General features: G+C 49.4%; 1 protein-coding gene across 1 annotated transcript; it reads left to right on the top strand.

Annotated features, from left to right (window-relative positions):
* Positions 1–81: 81 nt before the first annotated feature.
* On the top strand, positions 82–22,850 carry LOC136573444 (vomeronasal type-2 receptor 26-like). Its single transcript, XM_066574734.1, has 3 exons — positions 82–927; positions 1,142–1,265; positions 21,943–22,850. The coding sequence occupies exons 1-3, from the start codon at positions 82–84 to the stop codon at positions 22,848–22,850; spliced, it is 1,878 nt and encodes a 625-aa protein (XP_066430831.1).
* Positions 22,851–24,584: the final 1,734 nt, after the last annotated feature.

Here is a 24,584-nt window from a genome sequence, read left to right as displayed (position 1 = left end):
GGAGCCTCTGACCCCTCATTATCTGATAGACTCCTCTATCCTCATGTTTTCAGAATGGTCCAAAATTACCACATCCACAATATGGCGATCGCCGAACTGTTGGAGCACTTTGGCTGGACCTGGGTTGGGATTATAGTATCGGATAATGAAACTGGAGAGAATGAGCTGCAGATACTAACAAAGTACATGAGGGAGTGCGGGATCTGTGCCGCCTTCACCGAAAAACTAAGAGAGGAAAATTATAATAGGATTGTACAAGCTCTAAAGAATCCACAAGTCCCCATCATTATAATGTGCGGGCCCTTCTCTGTTCATATGGCTCGCTTAATACAAGAGTACGAATTTATATTTTCAGACCACAGCTTCATCCTTTCACCATCCTGGATCTCTACTGCACCTAAAGGGTTAAATGAAGGGCATTTGATTTATAATGGAAGTCTCACAGTGAAGTTTTCATCACCTTTTCCAGGTCTGGAGAATTTTGTAAAAATATTCTGGAATTATGCTGATCTGCACATAAACCCGTCTTACTGGAAATTGATAGATGATCTAGACAAGAGAGATGATTTAGATTTGTTCATATCATACTATGACATCAATAAAGAGTCCTACTATACTCTGAACAATACTGCAGATAATCTGAGGGAAGTCCTCTCATCGGGGGTCATCCCAAGACTCTATTCTGCAGTAGAAGTTCTGGCAAAAGCTCTACATGAAATGTTCTTATTTATAAAAGATGAATATGGAGAAAACTCAATAACTGGATTTTTACACTACAGACGGAAGTTACAGCGCTACATACAAATGATGGAGTCCTCACCGGATCCAATGAGACCTTCATATTACTTTAATGAGCAGGGAGAGGCCATACGTCCATATACGATTATAAACTTGTTACATACAAAAGACGGCTTACATGAGGTTGAAGTAGGAAATTATACTCCGTGGGCCATCAGTGGGGAAAAGCTTCACATAAATCGGCAGTCTATAACATGGAAACACACAAAGGGGGTGAGAAGAGTTATATTATGTAGGTGATTATGTAAATCTTGTCCGCTCTATAACATCATCATATAGTTTACATCCTCTTATCATACATGTGTTTTATCTTTATAGTAAAGGTTCTTGTCTTTTCCTACAGATCCCAGTATCCCGCTGCTCCGACCAATGTTCACCTGGAAGCAGGAAAAAGACAAGAGAAACAATCCATGCCTGCTGCTATGACTGCGTCCCGTGTGCAGAAGGGGAGATATCCAATATAACCGGTATATGGTAGTATGAGCAGTAGGTGATGATGACAGTGATGTACCAAAGGGATGTACATATGAAAGAAAAAATAAGTGAACCCTTTGGAATTACCTGGATTTCTGCAATCATTAATAATAAAGTGTGTCAGCTCCATCACAGTTAGAGACAAACAATCAAACTAAACTAAGATGTTCTACGATTCGTATATTGCAGTAGTGGCAAACCTATTACACGCGGCCAATGGTGGCACGCAGAGCCCTCCCTACTGGCACGCGTCACTATCGGCCACTCACCACTTGTGATTACCGGCAGGGGTTGGCATTCACTCAGTCTCGCTGCTAGAAGTGCCTATCCTGGCGCACAGTGTGACGCCAGTGTGCAGCCAGGATCCTCCTCCCCCAGCGTCTTCACGCGGGGAAGGGAGGGGGGACATATTAACTTTTTCCACAACACTTCTGCCCTATTCAGCGATTCCAGCAACCTGATTGGTTGTTTGGTGAATCAGCCAACTCAAACAACCAATCAGGTTGCTGGAATTGCTGAATAGGGCAGTAGTGTTATGGAAAAAGTTAATATGTGCGCAGACCCTGGGAGCTGTGATGACAGAGGCTGAGGCACAGGAGGAGAGCACACCACAACTGTGAGTGTGGGAGGAGGTGGGGTTATCACTATTTTGGCTCATGCGGCCATGGGATATCGCTATTACAGCTGGGGCGGCCGTGGGATGTCATTATTACCACTGGGACGGCCTTGGAATGTCACATTACCGCTTGGGCTGCCGTCGGATGTCACTGTCACCACTGGGGCCACTGTGGGATGTTACTGTTACACGGGGGGCCGCCATGGGATGTCACTATTACACGGGATGTGACTGTTACCCGTTGGGCCACCATGGGATGTCACTATTACACGGGGGGCCGCTGTGGGATGTCACTATTACTGCTGGGGCAGCCGTGGGATGTCAATATTATCACTGGGGCCGCCGTGGGATGTCACTATTACTACAGGGGGCCGCTGTCATATGTCACCATTACTACTGGGGGCCGCCGTGGGATGTCACTATTACCACTGGGGGTCGCCGTGGGATGTCACTATTACCACTGGGGGCCATCGCGGGATGTCACTATTACCGCTGGGACTGCCGTGGGATGTCACTATTACCACTGGGGCCGCCGTGGGATGTCACTGTTACACGAGGGGCCGCCATGGCATGTCACTATTACACGAGGGGCCGCCGTGGGATGTTACTATTAAAGCTGGAGCCACAGTGGGATGTCACTATTACCGCTGAGGCTGCCATGCGATGTCACTATTACCGCTGGGGCTGCCGTAGGATGTCACTGTTACCGCTGGGGCCGCCGTGGGAATTGCTGTTACTGCTGGGGCCACCGTGGGATGTCACTATTACCGCTGGAGCCACCGTGGGATGTCACTATTACCGCTCTGTCCACCGTGGGATGTCACTATTACACTGGGGCCGCCATGGGATGTCACTGTTATTCAGGGGGCCGCCGTGGGATGTCACTATTACTGCTGGGGCTGCCGTGGGATGTCACTGTTACCGCTGGGGCCGCCATGGGATGTCACTATTACAAGGGGGGCCAGCGTGGGATGTCACTATTACCACTTGCGCTGCCGTGGGATGTCACTATTACCGCTGGGGCCGCCGTGGGATGTCACTATTACACTGGGGCCGCCGTGGGATGTCACTATTATTCAGGGGGCCGCCGAGGGATGTCACTATTACTGCTGAGGCCGCCGTGCGATGTCACTATTACTGCTGAGGCCCCGTGGGATGTCACTATTACCGCTGGGGCTGCCGTGGGATGTCACTATTACCACTGGGGCCGCTGTGGGATGTCACTGTTACCACTGGGGCTGCCGTGGGATGTCACTGTTACCGCTGGGTCCGCTGTGGGATGTCACTATTACCGCTGGGGCCGCGTGGGATGTCACTGTTACATGAGGGGCCGCCATGGGATGTCACTATTACCAGTGGGGCCGCCATGCGATGTCATTGTAACCGCTGGGTTCGCCGTGGGATGTCACTATTACATAAGGGGCTGCCATGGGATATCACTATTACCGCTGGCGCCGCTGCGGGATGTCACTATTACCGCTGAGGCCGCCATCGGATGTCACTATTACACGCTGTGGGATGTCACTATTACTGCTGGGGCAGCCGTGGGATGTCAATATTATCACTGGGGCCGCCGTGGGATGTCACTATTACTACAGGGGGCCGCTGTCATATGTCACCATTACTACTGGGGGCCGCCGTGGGATGTCACTATTACCACTGGGGGTCGCCGTGGGATGTCACTATTACCACTGGGGGCCATCGCGGGATGTCACTATTACCGCTGGGACTGCCGTGGGATGTCACTATTACCACTGGGGCCGCCGTGGGATGTCACTGTTACACGAGGGGCCGCCATGGCATGTCACTATTACACGAGGGGCCGCCGTGGGATGTTACTATTAAAGCTGGAGCCACAGTGGGATGTCACTATTACCGCTGAGGCTGCCATGCGATGTCACTATTACCGCTGGGGCTGCCGTAGGATGTCACTGTTACCGCTGGGGCCGCCGTGGGAATTGCTGTTACTGCTGGGGCCACCGTGGGATGTCACTATTACCGCTGGAGCCACCGTGGGATGTCACTATTACCGCTCTGTCCACCGTGGGATGTCACTATTACACTGGGGCCGCCATGGGATGTCACTGTTATTCAGGGGGCCGCCGTGGGATGTCACTATTACTGCTGGGGCTGCCGTGGGATGTCACTGTTACCGCTGGGGCCGCCATGGGATGTCACTATTACAAGGGGGGCCAGCGTGGGATGTCACTATTACCACTTGCGCTGCCGTGGGATGTCACTATTACCGCTGGGGCCGCCGTGGGATGTCACTATTACACTGGGGCCGCCGTGGGATGTCACTATTATTCAGGGGGCCGCCGAGGGATGTCACTATTACTGCTGAGGCCGCCGTGCGATGTCACTATTACTGCTGAGGCCCCGTGGGATGTCACTATTACCGCTGGGGCTGCCGTGGGATGTCACTATTACCACTGGGGCCGCTGTGGGATGTCACTGTTACCACTGGGGCTGCCGTGGGATGTCACTGTTACCGCTGGGTCCGCTGTGGGATGTCACTATTACCGCTGGGGCCGCGTGGGATGTCACTGTTACATGAGGGGCCGCCATGGGATGTCACTATTACCAGTGGGGCCGCCATGCGATGTCATTGTAACCGCTGGGTTCGCCGTGGGATGTCACTATTACATAAGGGGCTGCCATGGGATATCACTATTACCGCTGGCGCCGCTGCGGGATGTCACTATTACCGCTGAGGCCGCCATCGGATGTCACTATTACACGGGGGCCGCCATCGGATGTCACTATACACGGGGGCCGCCATGGGATGTCACTGTTACACAGAGGGGTTGGGGGGTGCCGTGGGATATCACTATTACCGCTGGGGCCACTGTGGGATGTCACTATTAATGCTGGGGCCGCTGTAGGATGTCACTATTACCGCTGTGGCCACCGTGGGATATCCCTATCACCACTGGGGCCACCGTGGGATGTCACTGTTACCGTTGTGGCCGCCGTGGGATGTCACTATTACCGCTGGGGCCGCTGTGGGATGTCACTGTTACCACTGGGGCCGCCATGCGACATCGCTATCACCGCTGGAGCCGCCGTGGGATGTCACTGTTACACAGGGGGCCGCCGTGGGAGGTCACTGTTACACAGGGGGCCGCGGAAGGATGTCACTGTTACACGGGGGGCCGCCGTGGGATGTCACTGTTACACGGGGGGCTGCGGTGGGATGTCAGTATTACCGCTGGGGCCGCCGTGGGATGTCACTATACCACTGGGGTCATCGTCAGATGTCACTATTATCGCTAGGGCCGCCGTGGTATCTCACTTTTACCGCTTAGGCCGTCGTGGGATATCACTGTTACAGTGGGGCTGCCGTGGGATGTCACTGTTACTGCTGGGGCCGCCGTGGGATGTCACTGTTACCGCTGGGGCCGCCGTGGGATGTCACTATTATTCTGGGGGCCACTGTGAGATGGCAGGGCTATTTTAAAATAGAACGTGCACAGATTTTGACTGCTTTTTGGATGCGGAAATGCTGCAGAATTTTTCAGAGAAATTCCCGCTGAGGACATTTTGCAGCATTTCCCAATCCAGAAAGCAGTTTAAATCTGCACCCTGTCTATTTTGAAGCGGCCCTGTTCTTTTTAGAATGATGGGGGTAAAATCATACGTCGTGATAAGCCCCGCCCGCTGACGTGTTGGCACTTTGCGATAAATAAGTGGGTTTTAGGTTGCAGTTTGGGCACTCAGTCTCTAAAAGGTTCGCCATCACTAATATATTGTATTGAACACATGAAATAATCATCCAGAATATATGGAGAAAAAGTATGTGAACCAACAAATTTAAATCAAACCTGTCAGCACCCTACAACACCATAAAGTAAGTCCTGCTCCTGTTGGGAAGGTGACAGGGAGCTGGGTGATGTATTTTTAAACTCACCTGCTCCCGGGTTCCTGCGTTGCTCGCCACTGAAGTCACACAGTGACCTGAAATCTCTTTTCAGACTGCCATGTGTGCGCTCTCCTATAGATGTCTATGAGAGCGCACGGACAGCAATCCGAAGAGAGTCAGATTTCTGTGTACCGCATGGACGTCAGTGGCAGAAACCAGGCAGTGGGTGTGTATAACAATACTTCAACCGGCTCCCTGTCACATTCCCTAACAGCACCATAACTTAGTACATGGTCTTGTAGGGAGGTGACAGGTTCCCTTTAATAACATATAGATCCTCCTATAGCAGCAATCACCGCTAAACATATCCCGGAGCCACTAATAAGATTTGCACATCACTGAGCTGGAACTTTGGATCATTCCATACTGTAAATGTATTTCAATTCATTACTATTTCTGAGATGTCTGGCATGCACAGCTCTCTCCAGGTGATGCCGCATTATCTACAAGGGGTTAACATCATGACTCAGACTTGGCAATTCCATAACATAAATCTTATTAATTAGCATTCTTAAGGTGTTTTACTTGTGTCCTTTATTTCATGGTCTTGTTACATCACCCAGCATCTCTTCAGCTGTAGGTCATGGGTGGCGATCCTTATATGCTCCTGTAAGATGTTCTGATCTGCCCTAGAATTCATTGTTCCCTTAATGATTACAAGGTCTCCATTCCCTGAGGAGCAGAGCAGCCACAAACCATGATGCTGCCTCCACCGGGCTTTGGGTAAGGCTTTGGTGTTGGTTTCCCTCAAACAACGTTGGGAAAAGAACATTTTCCTAGAAGCATTGTGAAGCATCCAGGTGGTCTCAGGCAAACTTGAGACCTACTGCAATGTTCTTTTGGACAGCAGTGGCTTCCTTCGTGGTATCCTTCCACGAACACCATTCTTCCTCAGTGTGCCTCTAACACATGGCACATAGACAGGGGTTACTGAAGCTTGAAGATCCTCCTGTAGGTATTTATAATCTTTATTTATATAGCACCAGCATATTTCACAGCACATTACAAGTTGTTTCTCACCTCTTTCAAGATTGCCTGATGCACTTTTAGAGTCATCATAACAGGACGCTCACTCCTAGGTGGAGCGCCAACAACTTTTGATTTTTCTCCAGTTAAAGAAATTTAAAACCAGGTAAATCAAAATAGCTTTGGCTTCAACTTCTCTTAAAGAAAACAGAAACCACCTTTTGATCTTGTTGAGTCTAAACTGGGTCATCCTCTTTCCTTGTATTATTGACCTAAATTAATTTAGACATCTGGTACATCACAAACAAAGTGATAAAGCAAAGATTTGATAACAATTTGGCCAAAATATAATTTTCTCATGTATAGTTCTTGGGAAATTACAAACTTGGCATATTATAATACCATCGCTAAATGTCATAGATTGTTAAAAGTTCAATCTTGGACATACTACTGCTGCTATTTCCCATATGCTAAGGGGATGATAAGTAAGGACAGCATCCTCCTGTTTACATCTCCCAACTTTAGCAGCATAGGACTCAATCAGACACTAGAGGACAGGTTCATAGAATCATATTACGGTAGAGTTTGAAAAGGGCCTTCAGGGTCATGGGGTCCAACCCCCTGCTCAGTGCAGGATTCACTAAATCCTCCCGGACAGATATTTGTCCAGCCTTTCTGTGAACACTTACATTGAAGGAGAACTCACCGCCTCCCGTGGTAACCTGTTCCACTCATTGATCACCCTCACTGTCAGAAAGTTTTTCCAATATATAATCTGTGTCTCCTCCCTTACAGTTTGATCCCCTTGCTTCTAGTCTTTCCTTGTGCAGATGAGAATAGGGCTGATCCCTCTGCAGTGCGACAACCCTTCAGATATTTGTAGACAGCTATTAAGTCTCCTCTCAGCCCTTTTTTTTGCAAGCTAAACATACCTAGATCCTTTAAACGTTCCTCATAGGACATGATTTGCAGACTGTTCACTGTTCATATATTTCATACTATCTATTTTGGTAGGTTCTCTACAGTGACTAGTTCCCCTAGAAGAACCGATTTGTCTCTCCTCATAGGACAAAATTTGCAGACCGCTCATCATCTTGGTAACTCTTCTCTGAACTTGCTCCAGTTTGTCTGTTTTTTTTAAGGTGAGGTGCCCAGAACTAGACAAAGTATTCCAGATGAGGTCTGACTAAGGAAGAGTAAAGGGGAATAATTAACTCATGTGATCTAGATCCTAGAATTGTGTTTCCCTTTTTGGCTGCTGCAACACATTGTTGACTCATGTTCACATCTATTGACTCATGTTCAGCTCTAATGATTTATTAATATACTCGTCTTTTTCACATGTGCTGCTGTTTAGCCCAATTCCTCCCATTCTGTATGTGTTTTTTTTTTTCATTTTTCTTGCCCAGATGTAGGACTTGGCATTTCTCCTTGTTAAATACTATTCTGTTAGTCGCCACCCATTGTTCAAGTTTTTCTAGATCTTTTTGAATACTTTCCCTCTCTTTCCTAGTATTAGCTATCCATCCTAGCTTTGTGTCATCGGCAAATTTGATCACTTTCCCATCAATTCCCTCCTCCAGCTTATAGAAAACTATTGAACAAACCTTTTTTTATTCTTTTTTCCTATGTTGCAAACCTCAATTTATTATCAGCTTTAGGCTGCCTGCAGACGGGTGGAAATTCTGCGGCTGGATTTCCCGTGGAATTTCCGCCCTTGGAAGCTGCCATAGGATTGCATTAGCAAACGCAATCCTAGGCAGACGGCCGCGGTTTGTCCGCGCAAAATCTCGCGCAGCAAACAAACAGCGGCATGTTCTAATTCTGAAACGTCACTCACCGGCCGCCGGCTCCGCTCTGTGCATGCACCGGCTGCCCGGCAGCCGGCACATGAAAGAGCCGGAGCTGCGGGTGAGTACGCGCTGCTCTCTGCAGGGGCTTGGGTCGGGTCCCGCAGCATGAATTCTCGCAGCCGGATCCGACCCGGCCGTCTGCAGGCGGCCTTAGTTTTTTTTATCGTTCAATAATTTTCATTGTTATATTTGCACAACATGTAACATAGAAATTAGAGATGAGCGAGCACCAAAATGCTCGGGTGCTCGTTACTCGAGTCAAACTTTCAGTGATGCTCGAGAGTTCGTTACGAGTAACGAACCCCATTGAAGTCAATGGGTGACTCGAGCATTTTTGTATATCGCCGATGCTCGCTAAGGTTTTCATTTGTGAAAATCTGCAAAACACAAGAAAGTGATGGAAACGACACAGAAACGAATAGGGCAGGCGAGGAGCTACATTTTGGGCTGCATCTCAAGTTCCCAGGTCCCACTATTAAGCCACAATAGCGGCAAGAGTGAGACCCCCCCCCCCACTGTCAGCGTAAAGATCGTTCTCCTCTGCCACAGCTGTAACAGCTGTGGCAGAGAAGAACGATGTTAGCCCATTGAATTCAATGGAGCCGGCAATACAGCCGGCTCTATTGAAAGCAATGGGTTGCCGGCATACGCGGGATGAATTGTCGGGAAGGGCTTAAATATGTAAGCCCTTCCCTACAATTCATCCAGAAATGTGTAAAAATAAAAAATATATATATACTTACCTGGTCCCGGCAGAACGATGTTAGCCCATTGAATTCAATGGAGCCGGCAATACAGCCGACTCCATTGAAAGCAATGGGCTGCCGGCGATCGCGGGATGAATTGTCGGGAAGGGGTTAAATATATAAGCCCTTCCCTGCAATTCATCCAGAAATGTGTAAAAATAAAAAATATATATATACTTACCTGGTCACGGCAGACGGAGTTCAGCGCGGCAGGCTGCAGTTCTCCTGAACTGCTCTGAACAGCTGTGAGTAGTATTCAGCAGCCGGGGATTTAAAATCCCCGCCTGCTGAATGAGATGCCTCTGATTGGTCACAGCCTGACCAATCAGAGGCATCCCTCACTCACACCCATTCATGAATTCATGAATGGGTGAGTGAGGGCTGCCTCTGATTGGCTCAGCGCAGGGACAGTGAGACACTCATGTCTATTTATAAGTGCGTCTGCCATGAGGAGGAACCGCAGGCACACACTGCAGAGGGTTGGCACGGCTAGGCAGCGACCCTCTTTAAAAGGGGCGGGGCGATAGCCCACAATGCTGTACAGAAGCAATGAAAAATAGAATCCTGTGCCACCGCCATCAGGAGCTGCACACGTGGGCATAGCAATGGGGAACCTATGTGCCACACACTATTCATTCTGTCAAGGTGTCTCTGCATGCCCCAGTCAGACCGGGCTTTTTAATTCATAGACACAGGCAGGTACAACTCCCTATTGTGAAGTCCCTGTCGACCGACAGCATGGGTGGCTCTCTGGAACCCACCGGCGATACACAAAAATATCCCATTTCATTGCCCAGCACAGCTGAGGTAGTAATGTCGTGCTTAATGCAGGTGGGCTTCGGCCCACACTGCATGCCCCAATCAGACTGGGGTTCTTTACAAGTGGAAACAGATGCATTTATAATTCCCTGTGGACCCACAGCATGGGTGGGTGCCAGGAAGCCACCGGCGGTACATAGAAATATCCCATTGCATTGCCCAACACAGCTGAGGTAGTAATGTCGTGCTTAATGCAGGTGGGCTTCGGCCCACACTGCATGCCCCAGTCAGACTGGGGTTCTTTACAAGTGGACACATGTAGGTTAAACTCCGTGTGCACCTACAGCATGGGTGGCTCCCTGGAACCCACCGGTGATACACAAAAATATCCCATTGCATTGCCCAACACAGCTGAGGTAGTAATGTCGTGCTTAATGCAGGTGGGCTTCGGCCCACACTGCATGCCCCAGTCTGACTGGGGTTCTTTACAAGTGGAAACAGATGCATTTATAATTCCCTGTGGACCCACAGCATGGGTGGGTGCCAGGAAGCCACCGGCGGTACATAGAAATATCCCATTGCATTGCCCAACACAGCTGAGGTAGTAATGTCGTGCTTAATGCAGGTGGGCTCAGGCCAACACTGCATGCCCCAGTCAGACTGGTAATATGTACCTTAACAGTAACCGCGATGGTGGTAATGTGGTGGTGACTGCGGACCTAGTAGCGTGGTTTTATTTTGTTGGTTTTTGGAATGTGGCCAGGATTAAGTGGGCCGTGGCGGGGGATGTTTTGGAGGCACTACGTGTCCTCTCCACGTGTCCGTGGTTATATGCACCTTAACAGTAACAGCGTTGGTGGGAAATGGCCTCGCCGCCATCATGTCTTTGGGAAGCCTCTGTTTCCACACCCCAGAGACATACCATTAGCAGCGGTATAGGCAGAGCCCAGAATTAGTAACATTTCAGCCGTAGCATTAGCGACAGGCCCCACTAACATATCACTAGCAGCATTATAGGGGGAGCACAGTGTTAGTTCCATTTCAGTAATAGTAGCAGCCTACACAGGCCCCAGTAACAATTCCGAAGCAGCAGTATAGTGGGAGCGCAGTCTTCGTTCCATTTCAGTAATATTAGCAGCCTACACAGGCCCCAGGAACAATTCCGAAGCAGCAGTATAGGAGGAGCATAGTCTTAGTTCCATTTAAGTCATTGTAGCAGCCTACACAGGCCCCAGGAACAATTCCGAAGCAGCAGTATAGGAGGAGCATAGTCTTAGTTCCATTTAAGTCATTGTAGCAGCCTACACAGGGCCCAGGAACAATTCCGAAGCAGTAGTATAGTGGGAGCGCAGTCTTAGTTCCATTTCAGTAGCTGCAGTATAGCAAAGGCCCAAGTTACATTTATGTAGCTAAAGTGTAGGCCAACCCCACACACACTTCTGCACCATGAGTGCAGGCGAAGAACATACAAATTGCTATGATTACACTGTAGGTAAGGGCCCCAAAACATTGGTGTACCAACAGTACTAATGTACCTCAGTAAAAATTGGCCATGCCCAACCAAGATGGCAGGTGAAACCCATTAATCGCTTTGGTTAATGTGGCTTAAGTGGTAACTAGGCCTGGAGGCAGCCCAGTTTAACGAAAAATTGGTTCAAGTTAAAGTTCCAACACTTTTAAGAGCATTGAAACGTATAAAAAATTTTTAGAAAAATTATATGAGTGAGCCTTGTGGCCCTAAGAAAAATTGCCCGTTCAGCGTGATTACGTGAGGTTTCAGGAGGAGGAGCAGGAGGAGGAGGAGGAATATTAGACACAGATTGATGAAGCAGAAATGTCCCCGTTTTGAATGGTGAGAGAGAACGTAGCTTCCATCCGCGGGTGCAGCCTACGTATTGCTTACGTATCGCTGCTGTCCGCTGGTGGAGAAGAGAAGTCTGGGGAAATCCAGGCTTTGTTCATCTTGATGAGTGTTAGCCTGTCGGCACTGTCGGTTGACAGGCGGGTACGCTTATCCGTGATGATTCCCCCAGCCGCACTAAACACCCTTTCCGACAAGACGCTAGCCGCAGGACAAGCAAGCACCTCCAGGGCATACAGCGCTAGTTCAGGCCACGTGTCCAGCTTCGACACCCAGTAGTTGTAGGTGGCAGAGGCGTCACGGAGGACGGTCGTGCGATCGGCTACGTACTCCCTCACCATCCTTTTACAGTGCTCCCGCCGACTCAGCCTTGACTGGGGAGCGGTGACACAGTCTTGCTGGGGAGCCATAAAGCTGTCCAGGCCCTTAAAGACTGTTGCACTGCCTGGGCTGTACATGCTGCTCGATCTACGCACCTCCCCTGCTACCTGGCCCTCGGAACTGAGCCTTCTGCCACTAGCGCTGTCGGATGGGAATTTTACCATCAGCTTGTCCGCCAGGGTCCTGTGGTATAGCAACACTCTCGAACCCCTTTCCTCTTCGGGAATGAGAGTGGGAAGGTTCTCCTTATAGCGTGGGTCGAGCAGTGTGTACACCTAGTAATCCGTAGTGGCTAGAATGCGTGTAACGCGAGGGTCACGAGAAAGGCATCCTAACATGAAGTCAGCCATGTGTGCCAGGGTACCTGTACGCAACACATGGCTGTCCGCACTAGGAAGATCACTTTCAGGATCCTCCTCCTCCTCCTCCACCTCCTTCTTCTCCTCCTCCTCCTCAGGCCATACACGCTGAAATGATGACAGGCAAGCAGCATGGGTACCGTCAGCAGTGGGCCAAGCTGTCTCTTCCCCCTCCTCCTCATCCTCCTCATGCTCCTCCTCCTCCTCCTCCTGAACGCGCTGAGATATAGACAGGAGGGTGCTCTGACTATTCAGCGACATACTGTCTTCCCCCGGCTCTGTTTCCGAGCGCAAAGCGGCTGCCTTTATGGTTTGCAGGGAACTTCTCAAGATGCATAGCAGAGGAATGGTGACGCTAATGATTGCAGCATCGCCGCTCACCACCTGGGTAGACTGCTCAAAGTTTCGAAGGACCTGGCAGATGTCTGCCAACCAGGCCCACTCTTCTAGAAAGAATTGAGGAGGCTGACTCCCACTGCGCCGCCCATGTTGGAGTTGGTATTCCACTATAGCTCTACGCTGCTCATAGAGCCTAGCCAACATGTGGAGCGTAGAGTTCCACCGTGTGGGCACGTCGCACAGCAGTCGGTGCACTGGCAGATTAAACCGATGTTGCAGGGTGCGCAGGGTGGCAGCGTCCGTGTGGGACTTGCGGAAATGTGCGCAGAGCCGGCGCACCTTTACGAGCAGGTCTGACAAGCGTGGGTAGCTATTCAGAAAGCGCTGAACCACCAAATTAAAGACGTGGGCCAGGCATGGCACGTGCGTGAGGCTGCCGAGCTGCAGAGCCGCCACCAGGTTACGGCCGTTGTCACACACGACCATGCCCGGTTGGAGGCTCAGCGGCGCAAGCCAACGGTCGGTCTGCTCTGTCAGACCCTGCAGCAGTTCGTGGGCCGTGTGCCTCCTATCTCCTAAGCTGAGTAGTTTCAGCACGGCCTGCTGACGCTTGCCCACCGCTGTGCTGCCACGCCGCGCGACACCGACTGCTGGCGACGTCCTGCTGCTGCTGACACATCTAGATTGCGAGACAGAGGTTGCGGAGGAGGAGGAGGAGGAGGAGGGTGCTTTAGTGGAGGAAGCATACACCACCGAACATACCACCACCGAGCTGGGGCCCGCAATTCTGGGGGTGGGTAGGACGTGAGCGGTCCCAGGCTCTGACTCTGTCCCAGCCTCCACTAAATTCACCCAATGTGCCGTCAGGGAGATGTAGTGGCCCTGCCCGCCTGTGCTTGTCCACGTGTCCGTAGTTAAGTGGACCTTGCCACTAACCGCATTGGTGAGGGCGCGTACAATGTTGCGGGAGACGTGGTTGTGCAGGGCTGGGACGGCACGTCGGGAAAAGTAGTGGCGACTGGGAACTGAGTAGCGCGGGGCCGCCGCCGCCATCATAGCTTTGAAAGCCTCCGTTTCCACAACCCTATACGGCAGGATCTCAAGGCTGATAAATTTGGCTATGTGGACGGTTAACGATTGAGCGTGCGGGTGCATGGCGGCGTACTTGCGCCTGCGCTCCAACACTTGCGCTAGCGACGGCTGGACTGTGCGGTGCGAGACATTGGTGGATGGGGCCGAGGACAGCCGAGGTGAGGGTGTGGGTGCAGGCCATGAGACGGTAGTGCCTGTGTCCTGAGAGGGGGGTTGGATCTCAGTGGCAGGTTGGGGCACAGGGGGAGAGGCAGCGGTGCAAACCGGAGGCGGTGAACGGCCTTCGTCCCACCTTGTGGGGTGCTTGGCCATCATATGTCTGCGCATGCTGGTGGTGGTGAGGCTGTTGGTGGTGGCTCCCCGGCTGATCTTGGCGCGACAAAGGTCGTCAGGCGTCTCTGTGAAAAACTGCCAGACCTTAGAGCACCTCGGCCTCTGCAGGGTGGCATGGCGCGAGGGGGCGCTTTGGGAAACAGTTGGTGGATTATTCGGTCTGGCCCTGCCTCTACCCCTGGACACCACACTGCCTCTTGCAACCTGCCCTGCTGCTGCCCGTGCCTCCCCCTCTGAAGACCTGTCCTGTGTAGGCGTTGCACACCAGGTGGGGTCAGTCACCTCATCGTCCTGCTGCTCTTCCTCCGAATCCTCTGTGCGCTCCTCCCTCAGACTTACTGCCCTTACTACTACCTCACTGCAAGACAACTGTGTCTCATCGTCATCGTCCTCCTCACCCACTGAAAGGTCTTGAGACAGTTGCCGGAAGTTCCCAGCCTCATCCCCCGGACCCCGGGAACTTTCCAATGGTTGTGCATCAGTGACGATAAACTCATCTGGTGGGAGAGGAACCACTGCTGCCCAATCTGAGCAGGGGCCCGAGAACAGTTCCTGGGAGTCTTCCCGCTACTGAGCATGTGTCATTGTAGTGGAGTGAGGAGGCTGGGAGGAAGGAGGAGCAGCAGACAGAGGATTCGGATTTGCAGCACTGGACGGCGCAGAACTCTGGGTGGATGATAGCTTGCTCGAAGCACTTTCTGCCATCCACGACAGGACCTGCTCACACTGCTCATTTTCTAATAAAGGTCTCCCGCGTGGACCCATTAATTGGGCGATGAATGTGGAGACGCCAGAAACGTGCCTCTCTCCTAATCGCGCAGCAGTCGGCTGCGACACACCTGGATCAGGAGCTCGGCCTGTGCCCACACCCTGACTTGGGCCTCCGCGTCCTCGCCCGTGTCCACGTCCTCTCGGCCTACCCCTACCCCTCAGCATGCTGTATTACCAGTGATTTCCAAGCCAGGAAAGAAATTGGCGCAAGCCTGCAGCCAAAATAGAATTTTTTCCCTAGTTTTTCAAAGGACAAGCCACACTGCGTGTATTCAATGAATACTACTAAGTTTAATAACTGTGTTGTGGCCCTGCAAATGTGTCAGAAAACTGCAGTGATGCAAAGTTATTGGCTCCAGCAGATCAGGGATTTCCCATGCAGGAAAAAAATTGGCGCAAGCCTGCAGTAAAACGTAGCTGGCTGCGTCTGATTTTTTTTAACGTTCTGCACGCAGCACACACGTACCCAGAGCCCTGAGGACTGTCAGAGGCAGGCGAAATAGAATTTTTTCCCTTGTTTTTCAAAGGACAAGCCACACTGCGTGTATTCAATGAATACTACTAAGTTTAATAACTGTGTTGTGGCCCTGCAAATGTGTCAGAGAACTGCAGTGATGCAAAGTTATTGGCTACAGCAGATCAGGGATTTCCCATGCAGGAAAAAAATTGGCGCAAGCCTGCAGTAAAACGTAGCTGGCTGCGTCTGATTTTTTTTTTAACGTTCTGCACGCAGCACACACGTACCCAGAGCCCTGAGGACTGTCAGAGGCAGGCGAAATAGAATTTTTTCCCTTGTTTTTCAAAGGACAAGCCACACTGCGTGTATTGAATGAATACTACTAAGTTTAATAACTGTGTTGTGGCCCTGCAAATGTGTCAGAGAACTGCAGTGATGCAAAGTTATTGGCTCCAGCAGATCAGGGATTTCCCATGCAGGAAAAAAATTGGCGCAAGCCTGCAGTAAAACGTAGCTGGCTGCGTCTGATTTTTTTTAACGTTCTGCACGCAGCACACACGTACCCAGAGCCCTGAGGACTGTCAGAGGCAGGCGAAATAGAATTTTTTCCCTTGTTTTTCAAAGGACAAGCCACACTGCGTCTATTCAATGAATAATGTATGTCTTCTGGCCCTGCCTACACAATTCTATCCCTGTAGTATTAATGCCGGGTGCAATGGTCTGCACAGCCGATTTTGAGAAAAAAAAAAATATGCAACACTGCTAACAGCAGCCTGGACAGTACTGCACACGGATAGATGTGGCCCTAGAAAGGACCGTTGGGGTTCTTGAAGCCTACACTCACTGCTAACACTCTCCCTGCCTAACCACCACTTCTGTCCCTATTGCAGGGCGCAATGCTCTGCAGATCCAATTTTGAAAAAAAAAATAAAAAATACAGTGCTAACACAGTACTGCACACTATTAGATGTGGCCCTGAGAAGGACCGTTGGGGTTCTTGAAGCCTACACTAACTCCTAACGCTCTCCCTACAGCAGCTCCAGCACGATACCACTGTCCCTCAGCTAACTCACAAGGCATCTGAGCCGAGCCGCGGGAGGGGCCGATTTTTATACTCGGGTGACATCTGATCGCCCCAGCCACTCACAGCAGGGGGGTGGTATAGGGCTTGAACGTCACAGGGGGAAGTTGTAATGCCTTCCCTGTCTTTCAATTGGCCAGAAAAGCGCGCTAACGTCTCAGAGAGGAAACTGAAAGTAACCGGAACACCGCGTGGTACTCTTTACGAGTAACGAGCATCCCGAACACCCTAATATTCGCACGAATATCAAGCTCGGACGAGTACGTTCGCTCATCTCTACCCCCTACATTTAATCTGACGTTAGCTCTGCTGTCCAGGGCACTGCAATAGGATATATTTATGTACCGCCCGTGGCTTCCTGGGACCCACCCATGCTGTCGGTCCACACGGAGTTGTAACTGCATGTGTCTACTTATAAAGAACCCCAGTCTGACTGGGGCATGCAGTGTGGGCCGAAGCCCACCTGCATTAAATCTGAGGTTGCCTCAGCTGTGCTGGGCACTGCAATGGGATATATTTATGTACTGCTGGTGGGTTCCAGGGAGCCACCCATGCTGTCGGTCCACACAGACTTCACATTAGTGAGTTGTACCTGCCTGTGTCTATATATTAAAAACCCCGGTCTGACTGGGGAATGCAGTGTGGGCCGAAGCCCACCTGTATTAAATCTGACGTTACCTCAGCTGTGCTGGGCACTGCAATGGTATATCTTTATGTACCGCCGGTGGGTTCCAGGGAGCCACCCATGCTGTCGGTCCACAGGGACTTCTCATAGGGGATTTGTACCTGCCTGTGTCTACATATTAGGAACCCCGGTCAGGTTGGGTATGCAGTGTGGGCCGAAGCCCGCCTGCATTTAATCTGACGTTACCTCAGCTGTGCTGGGCAATGCAATGGGATTTATTTATGTACCGCCGGTGGCTTCCTGGGACCCTCCCATGCTGTCGGTTCACACGGACTTCACAATAGGGAGTTGTATCTGCTTGTGTCTACTTATAAAAAAAAAAACAGTCTGACTGGGGCATGCAGTGTGGGCCGAAGCCCACCTGCATTTAATCTGACGTTAGCTCTGCTGTCCAGGGCACTGCAATGGGATATATTTATGAACCGCTGGTGGGTTCCAGGGAGCCACCCATGCTGTGGGTGCACACGGAATTCCCATTGCGGAGTTGTACCTGCCTGTGACTATTTATAAAAATCCCCGGTCTGACTGGGGCATGCAGTGTGGGCCGAAGCCCACCTGTATTTAATCTGACGTTAGCTCTACTATCCGGGGCACTGCATTGGGACAAACTACAGGAGCAATACAGCGCTAATGAGACGTGCACAGCTATGCTAGCATAGGAGCCCGCTGTAGACCCACGATTGCTGAGGGTTTGTGCAGAGGCCTATGTCCTTGGTGCAGTGAAAGTCCGCTTCCTGCCTAGGATTGCTGAAGCTGTGGGCCGAGGCTATGTCGTGGGCGCGGTGCAAGTCTGCCATGTTTGGCCGCTCAGATAAATTTTTTGTTCATGTCTTGGGCTTCCTAGGACCCCCCTATGCTGTTGGTGAGAACTTAGTTCCCATCGCGGTGTTTGACCTGTTTGGCACAAAGACACTGACTGTCTTGGGTAGAGGGCAGAGCGCTGACGGCTTTCCTCTTGCAGTGTGGATTGAGCTATGTGACACCTTGACAGAATGAATACTGTGTGGCACACGGATTCCCCATTGCTATGCCCATGTTTGCAGCTCCTGATGGAGGTGGCACAGGATTGGATGTCTCATTGCTTCTGTACAGCATTGTGGGCTATCGCCCTGCCCCTTTTAAAGAGGGTCGCTGCCTGGCCCTGCCAACCCTCTGCAGTGTGTGCCTTCGGTTCCTCCTCATGCCTGACGCACTTAGAAATAGACATGAGGGTGGTGTGGCTGTGAGGCCAGCATGTGGCATGAGGGCAGCTGAAGGCTGCGCAGGGACACTTTGGTGTGCGCTGTGGACACTGGGTCGTGCGGGGGGGGGGGGGGGGGGCGGTGGGTTGGGCAGCATGTAACCCAGGAGAAGGGGCAGGGGTGTGTCCCGCAGGCAGTGCTTGTGCTTTGTTGGAGGTAGTGTGGTGCTTAGCTAAGGTGTGCCTTGCTAATGAGGGTTATTCCGAAGTAAAAATTGGTAGGGGGGGGGGCACTCTTGCCGCTATTGTGGCTGAATAGTGGGACCTGGGAACCTGAAATGCAGCCCAGCATGTTGCCCCTCGCCTGCCCTATCCGTTTCTGTGTCATTTCCAAATGCTCGAGTCGCCCATTGACTTCAATGGGGTTCGTTACTCAAAGCGAACCCTCGAGCATCGCGGAAAGTTTGACTCGAGCAACGTGCACCCGAGCATTTTGGTGCTCACTCATCTCTAATGATGACCTCTTCCTTTGTAGCTCAAGAATTTGGACTTTTACTTCATATTTTCAAACGTTATTTGGTGCTTTAGCGAGGGGGACTTTGTTGTTAGCTGCTTCCGGAGCTGGCTTGGATCTGCTTTGCCAACCCTGACTGATTTGAGATGGACTTAGTCGTCTATGGTTCTGTAAGCCAATTTTGGACTATTTTCAACCCTTCTTCTGGCTTAGTGATTGCATGGTTTTCCCCAGCTTTAGAGATAATCAATTTGATCGTGAACCCCCACTTGTACAATATGTTGTTCTCGTGGACTTGAGGCAATTCAGCAAAGAGTTTCATGTTTTCATAAGGATACAGGAGGGCTTTTAATTTCCTGGCTGTATACATTTATTTGTCCTCTATGTGGTAAAAGTGGACGCATACAATCATGTCTCTGGGCCGGTTTTCAGCAATCATCTTTGGGAATGGGAGCCTATACTCTCTATCCACAACACATTCTCCCTGCGAAGTTTCAGGGAGTAAAGTTTTAATTAGGTCTTGTAGTAATAATCTCCAACTGCTGCTAGTTCCACCATCTCTGCTATTCCTTTTTTTTAATTTTATTGCGGTGGTTACAATCCTCTAAATCTGCGATTTAATATTTACTACCTTGAGTCCCTCCACTAGCCTAGAGTGGTCATCTATCAGGTCATTATGTGAGTTGGTTATTTCACTCATTTTGTTTTCCAGAGAATTTACTCTTCCTCTCATTTCTTCTATTGATGTGTTAATGGGTGCATGCATAGCTCTCAGTTCTTTTTCTAGGGATCCTTTTAATGCTAGGATCATCACTCTTATAAAACATTCTGATGCGGCCTTAGTTAAGCAGTTGATATTCAATATTGGATCTCTATCTCTTTCTATCTTCCTTGCTCTTCCATCCTCCTCATTGTGGGGGCCATCTGAATAATTTTCTCTTCTGTGCAGTTCTCTATGGAGAGCTGTGTCCCCTCCTTCTTTTTATGCAGTGGACACCTTTTCATCTATCCGGGCCTGGGAGACTGTAGTATCATCTCTGCCTCTCCCCATGTTATTGCTCTCACTGTTGCTAGCTTCCTCTCTCCCTCTTTGTAGTGTTCTTGGTGTAATATCCTCAGAGGGGCTTTGTGTGTGAGTGGCTGCACCTCTCTCTCTATCTTGCCTTTTATTCTCCCATCTTTTCTCTGTTCCTCCTCTCTCTGTATGTTATGCACACCTTCATGTGAGGGGCCTTGTGTTGCTGCTTTTTTATTTCCTCACTCTTCTCCCTCTTTGTGGCTGCCAGCTATTGCCCCTCCCCATTGCAGTGCTGCAGGCGCCATTTTCTTTATGGGGATCTGGGCCTGAGGCTCCCTGTCCCTCTTCTTTTCTTCACTTCCCCAGCTTCATGCTTGTGCAGGAGGCAAGGGATTGGGGAAGCCCGCTTACCTTGCTCTTACCACTGGGAATTCCCCGAACCCGCCGCTTCTGCGATCTCCAGCTGCTCTGTACCTGGGGCCGGAACCTGCATCTCTCCTCCTGCATCTTGCGCCAGGAAGAACTCAGTTAGACTCCGCGGTCCCTTCTTCATCGCTCTCTTCCTTGGCACCTTCTCCTCTTCTCTCTGGTATGTCCAAATTCTTCTTTTCTCTTTGCTTGTTTGTTGCTTGCTGAGGTCTCTTTCAGCAGAGCCCAGTCCTCTGCTTTTGCTCCCATGGCCATCCATGACATGACCCCCTATCGTTCACTTTTATTTTTTGACTGCAAGTTGGTAACCCCTCTGGATGCAGTAGTTCTGTCAGGGAAAAAAGAGATAGATTTTGCTGAGGGCACCTTTTCTAGCTCCCTCTCCATGTGGGGTGAGAAGAGTGGGTCCTAAATAAGGCTGCTCAGTTGTAGATACAGCTGGAAACTGCTTAGATGCCCCAGTCCCTGAGATAGAATGACTGAATCCATATCCACTGCCCATGTGCCAGTCTGTGGCTCGGGGCTTCCAGATTCCACAGTCCTGCCCCCGTCATTACTCATTGATGGCCATGGTATAACCTGGATATTTCCTGTATATAATTATATATGCACAGTTGGTATAAGTTATGCATTTCCCTGTATATAGTGGATCATGGATCATGCTAGTATAACCCGTGTATCTCCTGTATATGATGTCACCCTTTATATACAATTTAAAAAAAAACACATAAAAGATGCATAAAAATGCAAGTCGTATTTGAATACTGCATGCAGTTTTTTTTACTTGTTTTTATAATTATGGTTCAAAAATGCAACAAAAACCATGAAAACAGCCTCAAGGGGTACAAATAACTCTTCACGTTGCCCAGGAAATGAGTATGTAGGGAAAGCTTATGCCAAAGGATTAGATCATGCATTTAAATTTATTGTGCAGCGATATGCAACAGGTAGGTATGGGTACAGGAGGATAGGGGGCCTGAGCTGAAATTTGTCATCTGTCCCTCTCTGTATTTAGCTATGCCCCTGGTATGTATCATGAATATCTCGGTGCCCCTTGTCACTGCTGATCAGCTGCCTGCTTCTACTCAAGGACAGGCATCTAATGGCAGAAACAAGTTCTGAGTGTATTAATGGGGTCCAGACCCTCACCAAAGGAGTCAGCACCCCAAAACTGTGGTACTCCTGCCCAGTAGTAGTTCCAGCACTGTTAGATGGATCAATACAGTAGATAGATAGATAGATAGATAGATAGATAGATAGATAGATAGATAGATGTAACATTAAATATGTTATGAAATATTCCTACAGATGCTGAGAACTGTATTAAATGCCAAAGTGATGAATGGCCAAATGAGAAAAGAGACCGATGCCTGCCCAAAGTCCTGGAATTCATCTCTTACCAGAATGACACAATGGCTTCTGTATTTTCCAGTGTCTCAGTCTTTGGATGTCTTTTGACTGGCTTCATATTTGGAATATTTATCTTCTACCGGGACACTCCTATTGTTAAAGCTAATAATCGAAACCTGAGTTATCTCCTCCTGGTCTCCATCATCCTCAGCTTTCTCTCTGTCTTCTTGTTTCTTGGTTGCCCCAAGAACGTAACTTGTAGATTACGGGAAACGAGTTTTGGGATTTTTTTTTCAGTTGCCGTATCTTCACTTCTCGCCAAGACTGTTATGGTTTGTGTTGCTTTTAAGTCCACCAAGCCTGGAAGTCCCTGGAGAAAATGGTTGAATGTGAAGTTGCCCTATACCATAGTGCTGTTGTGTTCATCTATGCAAGTTGTCATCTGTATTATCTGGTTGTCTATTTCTCCCCCATTTCAGGACCTGGACACTCAGTCTTATCCTGGGAAAATCATCATTCAGTGTAATGAAGGCTCGGATATCTGCTTTTACTCCATGTTGGGTTATATGGGGCTCCTGGCAGCGGTGAGCTTTGTTCTGGCTTTCATGGTGAGGACATTACCGGACAGTTTTAATGAAGCCAAGTACATCACCTTCAGCATGCTGCTGTTCTGCAGTGTCTGGATCTCCATGATCCCGGCTTATCTGAGCACCAGAGGGAAATCTATGGTGGTGGTGGAGATATTTGCAGTAATGGTGTCCAATGCTGGACTTTTAGGTTGTGTGTTTCTCCCAAAATGTTTTATCATTTTGTTCAAATCTGAAAAGAATAGAAGAACTGATCTGCTGGGGAAAAGGCAGGAATGACTCCAAAATTGTACTCCCTGATAATAGATAGTAATACAGCATGTACATGTCTCTTCAAACTGCTCACTTCTGGAAAAGTAACAGGTGCCCACCCACTTATCATATCTTGTCAACCTTCCCCCTTCCCTGTAGTAGTGCAGGTGGTCCCACCCTTAAGTACAGCTCATCAATCCACCCCCATCTCTTGACTTATCAAGATTCTCCTGGCAGAGGAGTTAAGGCTCATTTAGACACAATGATTATCGCTCAAAATTCTCTCAAAGGACAGTTTGCCTGACAGTCTTGAGCATTCACTTTGCATAGGCTCTTAAGTAGCTAATTAGCTACTTATGAGCTTATTATTGTGTAAATGAAGGCTCCCTCAGTATACAGAAGACAGCTGGAGTGCTGTCTTCTGTATACAGCTGCTGTGTTCTCAGAGCGCTCAGCTGGTATACCGCTGAGCGCTCTGAGCGGGATTTGCAGAACACAGTTGGAGTGCTGTCTTCTGCATACTCCTGCTGTGTTCTCGGAGCTTTCAGCTGGTATACAGCGGAATATGCAGAAGACAGCTGGAGTGCTGTCTTCTGCATACTCCTGCTGTGTTCTTCAAGCGGAATACCAGCTGAAACAATAGTAACAGCGGTATCCCGCTGAGAACTCGGCACGCGGTCTTGATAAGACTCATCGTTGTCTTTTAGCTAGCTGAAAGACAACAATTAGTGAATTGTTAATAAAAACTGCATGATTGCCGCGTGTTTAGACACAACTAGAGATGAGTGAGCGTACTTGGTAAGGACAGATACTCCAGAGAGTATCGCCCTTACCGAGTACTTGCCTGCTCGCTCACAAAGATTCTGGTGCCGGTGGGGAATAACAGGAGGGAGACCTCCCTCCCCCCCCCCCCCCTGCTCCCTCCTGCTCACTCCAGCAACACAGCGCTCACCCCTGCCGGTACCGGATTCTTTGCGGGCGAGCAGGCAGGTACTCGGTAAAAACGATACTCGCTCGAGCATCTGTCCTTACTGAGTACGCTCGCTCATCTCTAGATACAACGATTATCGCTCAAAAGATGGCTTTTGAGCGAATTTTGAGTGATAATCCTTGTGTCTAAATGGCACTTTATACATTTCCCACACTGGAGCCTTCCCTATATTCTCCACCACCCTCAATTGTTATTATAGTAGCTGCAGTATGAAAATTCACACAGAACACTATTAAAAACTTTTTAAAGTCTTTATTGAACAATACAGGGCTTTATATACAAAAGGCATATGAAGCCCGTGAAACTACGCATGATAAGACATGTTTTCCTTTGAGCGATTCAGTGGCAATAATTTATAGGCAAACATCATGTAATATTCATATATTTTTTTGGCCTAACTGTGGCTTTGAGTTGTATTATGTACCAAGTGCAGCATGTTACATCTGGGAATAACAGCGTCCTTGTAAATAAATCTGTTTTAATCATTCCACATTGTAATATTTCTGCTCTGCAGCAGTCTGTTTTTTGAAACCGTGTGGTAAGTTGATAAACTGTAAAGCAAAACTGATTTCATCCCCATAATGTGTTATCCATATCCTTGGATGCTGTCATCCCTTTTCACCCTTTCTAGATTACTGCTGGTTAAGCATGATGTTGCATAGAGGACTCTGTGTGATGCCATCTGGTATAAAACTGTGGATGTGCCCTGCCCACGAGTGGAAAAAGAGGTCCAATGCACACAAGTACCTCTGAGAGCTTTTTTACGGACT

This window comes from Eleutherodactylus coqui, chromosome 7, assembly GCF_035609145.1.
Source record: "Eleutherodactylus coqui strain aEleCoq1 chromosome 7, aEleCoq1.hap1, whole genome shotgun sequence".
NCBI lineage: Eukaryota > Metazoa > Chordata > Amphibia > Anura > Eleutherodactylidae > Eleutherodactylus > Eleutherodactylus coqui.
Note: the sequence above shows the minus strand (reverse complement) of the source record. Positions and strands in the feature narration are given on the sequence as shown.

Bases quoted from the DNA above. Each gene is read 5' to 3' on its own strand.
- LOC136573444 (XM_066574734.1), top strand. From the start codon at position 82: ATGGCGATCGCCGAACTGTTGGAGCACTTTGGCTGGACCTGGGTTGGG. The intron at 928-1,141 runs GTAGGAAATTAT...CTTTTCCTACAG, and splicing joins ACGGCTTACATGAGGTTGAA to ATCCCAGTATCCCGCTGCTC. The intron at 1,266-21,942 runs GTATATGGTAGT...ATATTCCTACAG, and splicing joins GGAGATATCCAATATAACCG to ATGCTGAGAACTGTATTAAA.